This window comes from Rhinichthys klamathensis, unplaced genomic scaffold (genome assembly GCF_029890125.1).
Source record: "Rhinichthys klamathensis goyatoka isolate OS25496 unplaced genomic scaffold, OSU_Roscu_1.1 h1tg000019l_1, whole genome shotgun sequence".
In the NCBI taxonomy this organism is placed as follows: Eukaryota; Metazoa; Chordata; class Actinopteri; order Cypriniformes; family Leuciscidae; genus Rhinichthys; species Rhinichthys klamathensis.
The window spans coordinates 5,370,796-5,382,678 of NW_026606570.1; the positions used below are offsets into that span (position 1 = coordinate 5,370,796).

The 11,883-nt window shown below is 47.5% G+C and overlaps 1 protein-coding gene across 1 annotated transcript in view; it reads right to left on the reverse strand.

The window, feature by feature from the left end:
* LOC130072565 (hemicentin-1) overlaps positions 1–11,154 on the reverse strand; it is a 48,620-nt gene extending 37,466 nt beyond the window's left edge. The window contains exons 1-2 of the mRNA XM_056237726.1: positions 11,061–11,154; positions 10,754–10,920 (exon numbers count right to left, since the gene is read on the reverse strand). Of these exons, the coding sequence (XP_056093701.1) occupies positions 10,754–10,853 (100 nt within the window). The 5' untranslated portion in view covers positions 10,854–10,920; positions 11,061–11,154. The remainder of the gene's footprint in view (positions 1–10,753; positions 10,921–11,060) is intronic.
* Between the last annotated feature and the right edge of the window lie 729 nt (positions 11,155–11,883).

Here is an 11,883-nt window from a genome sequence, read left to right on the forward strand (position 1 = left end):
GGGCAGATGTTCATGAGAACCAATTGATGTGCCCCACACATGACCACAAACAACCCTTTCTACAACGTACGGCCCATCTTCAGTGCACTGAATGAGTGAACACACATCTCCCTGAAACTGGCCTAGGACAGGGCCCAAGTGTAGTCATGGTCTAGCCCATACGGGTCTAGCCAAACAAGCAGAAGTTCCTCCAGGGTGTAACTTTGTACATGACAACCTTTTCGCCTCACTAAGCCTTCTTCACGAAATGACAAAACGAGATATTGGATGTCTTGGAATGAATTGTGTCAATAGGTCTAATTGAATAATTTGAATGAATTCTAACTATGTTGTTTCCCACCGGTCACTATTGTGACCGAGTATAAAACCTAATATTTCACTAACTTAACCAACATAAAATCAAAAAAGGCATAATGTTTGAGTGTTAGGGAGGTCTAAGGAGTAAAATGCATGTACTCAAGTTGCAAGAAAAAATTTGGGATTAAACGGTTGTTTCAGCAAATGAGGGTGCTAAAGTGATGCTGAAAAAATCACTTTGTAATGTGTAATCAATAATAGTACCATTGAATTCTGAAAGAAATGTCAACATTGTTTCAACATTGAGTGTGCAAAAATGATGTTGAAAAAAATATATCTTTGTAATGTTGATTTAATAATACAGTCATTGATTTGTGGTTGAAATCTCAACATTATTTCAACAGTAACTGAGGGTCCAAAAGTGATTTTGATAAAATAACAATTTGTAATGTTGAAATCAATGCTATTACCGTTGATTTGTGGTTAAAATCTCAGTATTGCTTTAACATTAAACATTAACATTAAAGCTCTCTGCGTCTCAGGTGCTGCGGTTATCACTCTGCCCAAGTAGCAGTGCTTCGCCTTCAGAGAATAGAGTTCCCAGTATTTATACGGTTGTCTGTGTCTCATGTGACTTTGTTTTTTGTACACTCTGTGACTATACAAATCACAACATGTAAATAGGAAAATGTTTGCGTTATTTTGTCACTTATTTGGATTAGTATGCTAGCTGCAACCAGTGCCGATCCTGACCTCCCTGGGGCCCTAAGCTAAATTCTGCTAAGGGGCCCTCTACCTGACCCGTGAAGCCGTGAGCTATGTAAACCATTTGCCATTGCCACAGTCACACCTGACACTTCAGTTCTCCCAATACAATCCTCCCTCCTTTAAACCAAACAGTCAAAGAATAAGTACAATAATATAGAACAGAATGATATTTATTGAATAGAGTATTTTCTATAGAATATTAAGATAACAAGTGAATATTGTGTTGCAGATTTCAATAATCCCCGTGAGTGATGACATCATTGAAATCAAGAATTAACTTTTGTACAAGTGAACATGTAATTCCTGATATCAGAAATAGACATTGGTAGATAAAAATGTAACTAAGGGGCCCTACTAGTAAAAAATAATCAAGAATTCACATTGCAAATAGTAAAAAAAAAAAATGAATTCTTGATATAAAAAATGCATAAACTGTGAATGAATAAAAGCTAAAATGGCTTGCCATATGTTAAAGGTTTGTTTTAGTATGCATGTTGAAGCAATTCTTGATTTATGGTTATTATTTACTGAGGGATGTGCATCCATATTGACCAGTATGTCCAGCTAATCAACATTTTAAATTCAATATAGCCTATAAATCAATAGTCAATCAATGTCAAATTGTCAATACATTGCTTTCCATCTTGCATAAGCAGTTGTTTAGAGTTTTTAACTACACATTGACTGAGACTAGATAATCAGTGTCTTGTTTTAAAAGTATGTATAATGTGTAATTTGATGAGGAGTGTCATCATTCAGGCCCAAATATTGTAGGCTACAGTATGTCTGGTCTCTCTCCACATATATTTCTGCTTGAAAAATGCGCGTTTCATTTCGTGCACGCGCATATGAACGTATGATAACACACGCGACGCGGTTATCTTTTCCGAGCCGTTGCACTTTAAAAAACACAATAGAAATGCACATAAACTTAACTTTACTTTGCTGACATCAAACTTGGAGAGGAGAGAACACAAGTTTACCTGATTGTTGTTTCCGCAATTCACTCATGTTTTTCCCCCCTCTTTTTGTGACCAGAAGGATAGTTTCGCTTCATTTTGTCATTGATGTTGTAAACATTAATTGACGCGCTATGACACGAGGGGGAGGCGGGGCCTTGAGTAATTTGCGGGGCCCTACGCAGCTTGCGTAGTGAGCGTATAGGGCGGATCGGCTCTGGCTGCAACCATTTACATCCAGTCTTTGTGCTAAGCTAGGCTAGCGGTAGGTGCGTCAAACAGACTTATAGCACGCACGGAGATGAAAAAGGTATGTATGGACTTATCTAACTCTGGGGGATAAGGTGAATAGGCTAAAGTCCCAAAAAGTCGGAGTGTTCCTTTAAATGTCTATATCAACTGCAAAGCATCCAATGTGTAAACATGATTAATGCATTAAATCCAGAATAAACTCCAATACAACCTGCATATTTTTAAACTCTCAAGACAGACGTCACTATACCTGAACCTCACAGCGATTGACTGCCGACTGCTTTTTTTGCCTGATATTTGCATAAAGTCGAACTGCCCAACCTTTTGACACTCTCAATAGGCTCTATGCACGATCGCTTCCGTGTTTTGTCTCAGCCCGCCCAGTTACATCCGGTGCTGCGTCGCAAGCCGTTTTTGCATTAGGTGGAGATAATGGCAAATTACACTCGCTGTTTACAAGAACTTCCAGCGGTTAACGTGAATGATGTTAACAATATTGTGAGGCAGTTAGCTGTCACACATAAGAGTAAGAAAGAGAAGGGCATTAAATTATATATTTCGAGCTACATCGACAACTTTGAGGGTGAGTAATCTCTCATATCATGCGAAATCCGACTAGCGAATCAGTTTCTAAAATTGTTGTCTCGTTTCTGAGAAAATGAATTTTATTAAAGTTTGGCCGCTAGTAAAGTTCGCTATTAAACGCGCTATGCGGAGGTAAAGACACTGGCTAAGATTCTACCGGAAATACGTTAGCAGTGTTCGTGCATAGACCCTATAGAGAGCCTAAGTCCCTCCCCTTCCGGTCGACCACCATGGGACCTTATTTCGGAAAAATATTGTATGGTAGTCAATGGCGAGAGACAACGAATATTTTGATCTCTTTTGAATTGTGCCCTGAATTACACATATGATGTTTTTCAATTTAAAAGATACATTTTAAAGTCAAGAAAGTTGCAGTTTGATGTAAAACTGTTGAGATAAAAGACTGTGAAAATACGTAATTACAAAGACTACAAACCCAAAAGGCGCACATTTTCTCTCAATGAATGAAGCTAACTTTACTGAAGCTAACGTCTGTCATTTATTTTATAGTCTTACGTTATAATCGTAATGTTACGCCGTCATGCCTGAGTGTTTTTTACCTGACAGTGCACACATACGAGCAACGGATCTTGCTCATTGTTTCACTTCCCGGGAGATGTAGCCTAGTTCATTGAGCAATTTTCACATAAAACTAAATGTTACTCTTCTGTTCTCTTACGAGAGTATCTCTCGTACTGCGTAATATCTTACGCTACGGGGAAAACCTCTTTTCCACGAGATATTGAAGCCAAAAATTATCCTTAATTTTTAATCAATGTGAAACGCTTTGCGGCAGCATGCAGACATGGGCGAGGCAGCTCGCGCGCCTATTGGCTGCCCTGCGGCAAAAGCAGCAGCCTATCGAGAGCGGCTCTGCGTGACGTCATGACCAATGGGGGCACTTCGCGCCCACTTCGTCACGTCCCGTCAGAAAAGGCGTGGTCTCGCCCTATAAAAGCAGGTCGATAGGCTGATACAAACTGATTTTCATCTCTTCAGCGAAGCTCACGCATCGCTGGATCCAGAGTGAGAAGCCGCGTCGTCGACGCAAGCCTTCAGCGGGACGAGCCCTTGAGCCTGAAGTCGCTGGCCTTCACCTGGAACGCCTTCAGCCGCCGTACTTGCTGCGCTTTCCGGCGTCTATATCCTTTACTCTGCTGAGAGTGTTTGTTCGCCGCTGCAATTCACACTTCTCCCAAACTCTAAAAGAGCTAGCGTCTTTTTCAAGATGCCTTCCTGTGGCTCGTGCCGAGCCCAACCCAGCGACGGGGACCGCCATGTCATCTGCGTTTCCTGCCTGGGTGAAGATCACGCGGCTCTCGCGCTCGTCGACGGCGGATGCCCTCATTGCGAGCTGCTGCTCATGGTGACTCTGAGGACTCGCCTGGCATCCTTCTCAGAGCCTGCACTTCTGCCCGCTGTGGTACCGCGCCGCAAGAAGCGCCGTGCTCAGCGCGCACCCGAGCTCTCTCCTGCCCGCCAAAGCTCGACGGTTCGCCCGCCAGCTTCGCTGGCATCGCTCGAGTCGCTCACGGATGGACAACGGCCGCCGTCTGCCGCCGCGTCCGCCCTTGAGCTCGACGAACCTACCGAGGCATGTCCTCTCCTGGCATCGGATAGTGAGGATTGGGCGAGCTCTGTGGACCTCCCCCCCGCTACCCGCCAGCCCTCTGGGAGACGAGCCGGCATTGAAGCTGAGCTGATGCGTCTGCTCTCTCAAGCCGTGGATACCATCGGCCTCGACTGGGAGGCGCCCACGCCACCACCGCGCAACAGACTTGACGGTCGCTTTCTCAGAAAGGACGAAGCCCCGTCACAGTCAAGATCCGCGCCCTTCCTCCCTGAACTTCACGAGGAAGTCGCGAAATCATGGAACGCCCCCTTCTCCGCCAGGCTGCGTACCTCTATCTCTGCTGCATTCTCCACTGTGGACGGTGCGAAAGACGGTACCTTTCCATTCCTCCTGTGGAAGCAGCTGTAGCGTCTCATCTTTGCCCGCCCTCCGCTGGACGGCGCGCTCAGACGGCGCTACCATCCAAAACCTGCCGAGTGACGTCAGCCATGCACGGACGCGCTTACACCGCCGCCGGGCAAGCAGTTTCAGCGCTGCACACAATGGCTGTCCTGCAGATCTTCCAAGCCGACCTTCTCCAAAAATTGGACAAGGAAGGACCGGGAGCGATCTGCGTGGCGGACTTAAGAAGCGCTACAGACCTCGCTCTACGCGCTGCAAAAGCCGCCGCACAGGCCGTTGGGCGGAATATGGCCTCTCTCACTGTGGCTGAGAGACATTTGTGGCTGACGCTGTCCGAGATGACGGAAGCTGAGCGCTCCGTGTTCCTCGACGCACCCATTTCGGGCCTTTTCGGATCTGCCGTCAAAGATTTCGCGGACAGATTCGTCGAGGTGCAGAAAACATCGCAGGCTATGAAGCACTTCCCGCCGCCCGAAACAACCGTCTGCCCGAAGCTCTCAGCCGCAGCCTGCACCACCCGCCGCCGCCGCTTCCGCTTCACAGCGCCGCCAGGCCCGGGACCAAAGACCGCGCTCTCGCTCTGCTGGACGCCGCCCCCCTCAGCGCGGGCCCCGGCCGAGAATTGAGATCAAGACCGAGGTCTCAAAGCCTTCCTAGCCTCTCTAGGAAAGCGACGGTGTTCAAGTCCCGCTGCGGCCGGTTTTCCACCAAAACTTCTCGCTCGTTCAGTTCCAAGCAATGTGACTGTTCCAGTGTATTTTGCAGTGAGCAAGCCAGCTCCAGAGCCCGCTTGCCTGCACACAAAGGCCGTTTTTACGGCTACCCAGATAAATCCAATAAAGAGTGCATTTTCTGGTGTTCCGGCCACGGCCGATGGTGTTATGAGTGTTGTAAGAATGCCCACGTCCCAGTGCCCATTCCCACACCCAGACACAGCCCGCCACGGTGCAGGGCTAGCACAAATAAAATCGACTCATGTCGATTGTGCAAACAATGTAGTGAACGCGCCCATATCACAGTGCCCGCTTACACTACAAGATGCGTGTCCCTTGGTTTCTGTAAAAATGAAACCAACACACATTTAGTCGGCGCGAGCCGACAGTGTTCTCAGTGCAGTAAATGTGTCCGCCATCCCGCGCCCATATTCTCTCACAGACACGCCGAATCCCACGGGGTTCGCCCCGCTCGCTTTCTCTGCACTACCAGTCATAGAGAAGCTGAGCGCGGCCAGGCTGCCCGCTGTGATCAGTGCGCCCCCCGCCTCGCACGCTGTAAACACAGCGTTGAGTTCTCAGCACACCGAGGCTCTCGAGCCGCCGTCATGCCGTGGCCAGAGCCCAGATTTCATTCTACCTCTAGCTATTCACGCAGATGCGTGGTCAAAGCTCCCCGGGGTATCAGAATGGGTGCTGAACACTATAAAGAGAGGCTATTCGCTACAATTCGCTCAACGTCCCCGCCGTTATACAGCGCGCGTCGAAACGACGGTGAAAAACTAAGTATCTCATCTACTTCGAGCCGAGATAGCGAAACTACTGAGCAAAGGTACTATAGAACCTTTATCTCAGGCTCAGAGCGAAGGGGGCCTATACAGCAGATATTTTCTGGTACCGAAAAAAGATGGGGGTCTCAGACCCATTTTAGATCTGCGACAGCTGAACAGAGCGCTTGTGAAGCGCCAGTTCAAAATGCTCACAACCAGGAAAATTCTCGCGCAAGTTTGCTAAGAGGACTGGTTTATGTCAATAGATCTGAAAGACGCCTATTTCCAGATACAAATAGCGTCCCATTACAGGCGATTCTTGAGATTCGCCTTCGAGGGCCAGGCATATCAATACACAGTCCTGCCGTTCGGCCTGTCCCTAGCACCCCGTACATTCACGAAGTGCATGGATGCGGCTCTCGCACCCCTAAGACTCCGGGCCATGCGAGTTTTGAACTACTTGGACGATTGGCTGATTCTAGCTCGATCTCACTCAGAGCTCATAGAACACAGGGCCACATTACTCAAGCACCTCGGGAATCTGGGCCTCACAGTCAATTGGGCGAAGAGCTCACTGTCCCCCAGTCAGAAAATGTCTTTTCTGGGAACAGTGCTGGACTCGCTATCCATGACAGCACGCCTGTCACCGGAGCGCGGACTAGACATTCAGCGCGTCACGAAATCCTTCCGCCACGGCTCTATAGTCCAGCTCAAAAGGTTTCAGAAAATGCTGGGCCTGATGAGCTCAGCAGCCTCTGTACTCCAGCTGGGCCTGCTTCGCATGCGCCCACTGCAGATGTGGTTGAAAGCGCGAGTTCCGCCCCGGGCATGGACCGCTGGTCTGTTTCACCTCAGGGTCGATCTAAAGTGCGTTTCAGCTCTGGAACCTTGGAAAGTAACCGACTGGTATCAGTCAGGTGTGAGTCTGGGGACCTCCTCGAGTGTGCAGGTGGTGTCTACGGACGCCTCCACCTCGGGATGGGGACCGCTGCTCAAGGGCAGACCGTTCGCTGGCCTGTGGTCAGAACGGGAAAAGCTCCTTCACATAAACTGCTTGGAAATGATAGCAGTCGACAAAGCGCTACGGTGCTTCTGTCCCCAGATAAAAGGTCACCACGTCCTGGTCCGGTCGGACAACATGTCAGTGGTGGCATACATAAATCGCCAGGGCGGCATCAGGTCCCGAAACCTTTACAGGTTGACGGAACGCCTTCTGGTCTGGGCTCAGCACAACCTGCTCTCGCTGAGAGCAGCGCATGTGCCTGGTCACCTGAATGTGGGACCAGACAGAATGTCCAGAAACAATGTCCCAGCAGGGGAATGGCCGCTGCACCCGCAGAATATCCAACTGCTGTGGGAATCGTTCGGCAGAGCGCAGGTGGACCTGTTCGCGTCCCACGAAAACGCTCATTGTCCGAACTTTTTCTCGAAGAGCAAGGACGCGCTGGCCCACGTCTGGGCCCGCGTTCCCTTATATGCTTTTCCCCCTGTCTCGCTCCTGCCTCAAGTGTTGGAACGAATCAGGGAAAACGGATGCCCAGTGCTGCTCGTAGCTCCGCTCTGGACAAACCAGACCTGGTTCCCAGTCCTGATGCAGCTGGCCAGCACTGCCCCGTGGCCTGTACCACTGAGGAGAGACCTCCTCTCTCAGGCAGGGGGCTCGATTTGGCATCCTCGCCCGGATCTGTGGTCCCTGCACGCATGAGCCATCAACGGGTACCCGCTAACCTCCCGGAGGGAGTGTTAAACACGATCACGCAGGCTAGAGCTCCATCTACTAGACGGCTCTACTCCTCGAAATGGTCTGTGTTCTCTGCTTGGTGTCAAGCTCAGGGCTTTTCACCCGTAGACTGCGGGGTTACGGAAGTGCTTTCCTTCCTTCAAGAACTGCTGGATGAGGGCAGAACCCCATCCACGCTCAAAGTGGCGGCCATAGCAACGTTTGCAAAACCGGTGTCTGGCCAGTCACTGGGGAAGAACGACTTAGTCATGCGTTTCCTCAGGGGAGCTCGGAGATTGAACCCTCCCAGGCACCCTTCAGTCCCGATGTGGGACCTTTCCACGGTTTTGGAAGCCATGAAAGGTGCCCCATTCGAGCCAATCCATTTGTAAGACATGAAACATCTGTCTTTCAAAACGGTGTTTCTTATGGCTCTCGCTTCAATGAAGCGCGTAGGGGACTTACAAGTGCTTTCGGTAAGCGCGTCGTGTATGGAGTTTGGGCCTAATGACTCAAAGGTCATACTCAAACCTAGGCACGGGTACGTGCCGAAATCCCTCAACACACCGTTTAGGGCCCAGGTGATTTCCCTGTCCGCCCTTCCGGTTCTCAATGAGGAGAAGGACGCGAGTCTCCTTTGCCCTGTCAGGGCACTAAGAGCTTATGTGTCCCGCTCGTCTGGTTTTAGACAGACTGAGCAGCTTTTCGTTTTGTCTGGCGGACGTGCTAAGGGACTTGCCGCATCAAAACAGAGCCTATCCAGATGGATAGTCGATGCCATAGCGCTGGCTTACACCTCTAAGGGCCTGCAGTGTCCCTTGGGTGTCAGAGCGCACTCCACGAGAGGCGTGGCCTCTTCGTGGGCATGGTCTAGCGGGATTACCCTGCAAGATATTTGTACGGCCGTGGGCATTTATAAAATACTATAACCTGGAGGTCCCCGCCTTACAAGCGAAGCTTTTGGCGGTCTAGAATTCAGTGCTATCTGCCCCGCTGTGCCGGCCCAGATGCTGAGTTTGGCCTGCGTATCGCTCACTGCATACAGCAGCTCCACGAGTGTTGACACATGTATGGCCACCCAGTTTAGGCTGAAAGCTTTCACCCTGGCTGCTACTTTATAAGGAATGACGCTTCTAGCCCCTCTTCCTTCACTCTCTGTGAGTCTATGGTGATTATGCACTACATGCGCCCTGGGCTTCTGCCCTTGGGACTTTGGTGTTGGATCCCTGTATGCACGGGGTGTTACACTGTGTTCCCCATAGCGTAAGATATTACGCAGTACGAGAGAAACTCTCGTAAGAGAACGTACTCGGTTACTAACGTAACCTCGGTTCTCTCTAGAGAAGGAATGAGTACTGCGTATCTTGCCGTGCTTATAATACGCTCTGGTTCGCTTCGGCGATAAAAACCAGTTTGTATCAGCCTATCGACCTGCTTTAATAGGGCGAGATCACGCCTTTTCTGGCGGGACGTGACGAAGTGGGCGCGAAGTGCCCCCATTGGTCATGACGTTACGCAGAGCCGCTCTCGATAGGCTGCTGCTTTTGCCGCAGGGCAGCCAATAGGCGCGCGAGCTGCCTCGCCTATGTCTGCATGCTGCCGCAAAGCGTTTTACATTGATTAAAAATTAAGGATAATTTTTGGCTTCAATATCTCTTGGAAAAGAGGTTTTCCCCGTAGTGTAAGATATTACGCAGTACTCGTTCCCTCTCTAGAGAGAACAGAGGTTACGTTAGTAACCGAGTACGTTTTATGACAAACTGCGACTTTCTTGACTTTCATAATTATCTTTTAAATTGACAAACATCATATGTGTAATTCAGGGCACAGTTCAGACGGAATAAAAAGATAAGTTGTCTCTCGCCATTGACTACCATACATATTTTTTTCCGAAATAAGGTCCCATGAGCCGGAAGCGGAGGGGAGGGACTTAGGCTATGTGTTCTTCTGTCCGCTGTCAATCCCACAATGCACCACGCAAGCGTGAAGCTCAACTTGAATGAATTAGAAACGCTTGCTCTGCGCCAGTGGGCACGCACCGCAAGGACAACAGAAGACGACGACAGTAAGGACAACAGAGAAAGATGACAGTAAGGATGACTGTAAAGACGAGTCGACAGAACTAGACTACAGTAAGGAGACAGAGAAAGACGACATAAACAGAGAACATACACATCAACACCCCCCCCCCCCCCCCCACCCCCCACCCCACACCCCACACCCACACAAGAACTGTATTATCAACCTAAAAAATGGTAAATATTCACTTTACATCACTTTGTGGTGATTTTTCTGAATATCATAAACCACTGTTTATTTGCAGGTTTAATATTTAGGCTTGTGGATCCTACTTTATATTAGTTAGAATATAGTACTAAAAACACAATGTATGCATCATGTTATCTGTAGCATAAATAGTTTTATATTGCATTAGTGTTTGCAAAGTAATACCCAGGTATTCTAGATATTCAGTGTCTTTAACCACATTAAATCTCATTTCAAATGGGCATCACTTTGAGGAAGCAGGGGTAGTTTGAAGTCCACCGTTGCTAGGCTACATGTGGAGCAAGCACAATGTTTTGGCAAGCCTTTTGTCAAATTATGCAAGCGTATAAAAGATTTGCATGGCACGCATGCATTTTTATGGGCCTGTTCAGCAGAATAAAATCACATAAACTAACTTGCATCCAAAATATTACACAGGTTATACTCACCTAATTCAGACACAGCAGGATTAATCCTGACAGAAGAGGACAGAAGGAGGAGCATCTGAAGTGAACTCCATACAGGACGAGACATGCTAGCCCTCTTCATCTGTGCCTTTCAAACGAAGATAATCGTCCATAGCATCATTCCTCATCTGACCAAATGCATTCATGCACTGCAAGAAAAGCAAAGTTCTCATACTAATGCAGGATTTAACAAAACTCTTGCATTTCATAATCATTATTGACTAGATTAACAGATTTTTTTTTCAGTCATAAAGTAGCATAAATATCAAAAATGTCAAAACATACATACTTGTGCTGTGCCTCATTTATTGGTGTGAATGTATCTTCAAAGAACGAGTGCAAATCAGTCACTAACTCTCACACAGCACAGCAGCACCTCCTCTCTCTCCTCTCTCTCCTCTCTCTCCTCTCTCTCTCTCTCTCTCTCTCTCTCTCTCTCTCTCTCTCTCTCTCTCTCTCTCTCTCTCTCTCTCTCTCTCTCTCTCTCTCTCTCTCTCTCACTGCATATTCCTATTTTGGTTGTGTTTCATTACCACTATTATCATCACAGCCAGCCTTTGTATACTACAAACCTCTTTACTATCTTCAATAGACTGAGCACTTTACACCACACAGCAGCAAACCCTCCATTTACTGATCGTAACATGAAAAGAGCAAAAGCGCTTTGTACTTAGAGGATCAGTTAGAAAGCTTGTAAGGAAAGGTTTGTACCTGAGCACATAAGCTTTCATTGCTACTGTGTCTATGTAGGGCGGTCTTGGTTTAATGCTTCCCTAATATGGCCAGTACATGGCAGAAATGAGTGATGACATTATGCTGTAAATATGCTTACAGACATTAGAGTTCTCAGTATATTAGTGTGTTCAATGTCATGAAGATATCCATAGTAAAATATATAGAATTGCTCTATATTCTATACAGTATTTAATGCAATTACTTCAGAAGTAACTGTGACTGAATTAAATAAATAAAAAATTAAATAATAAAAAATTATTCGTCAAGGATGTAGAGTCACATTCAAGTTATTTTAAGGCATGAATAAAAATAAGTCATTTTCTTTTTTAGATAAGTCATTTTGGTGATCAAAGAAGAGTTTTAAGGGATACAATTAT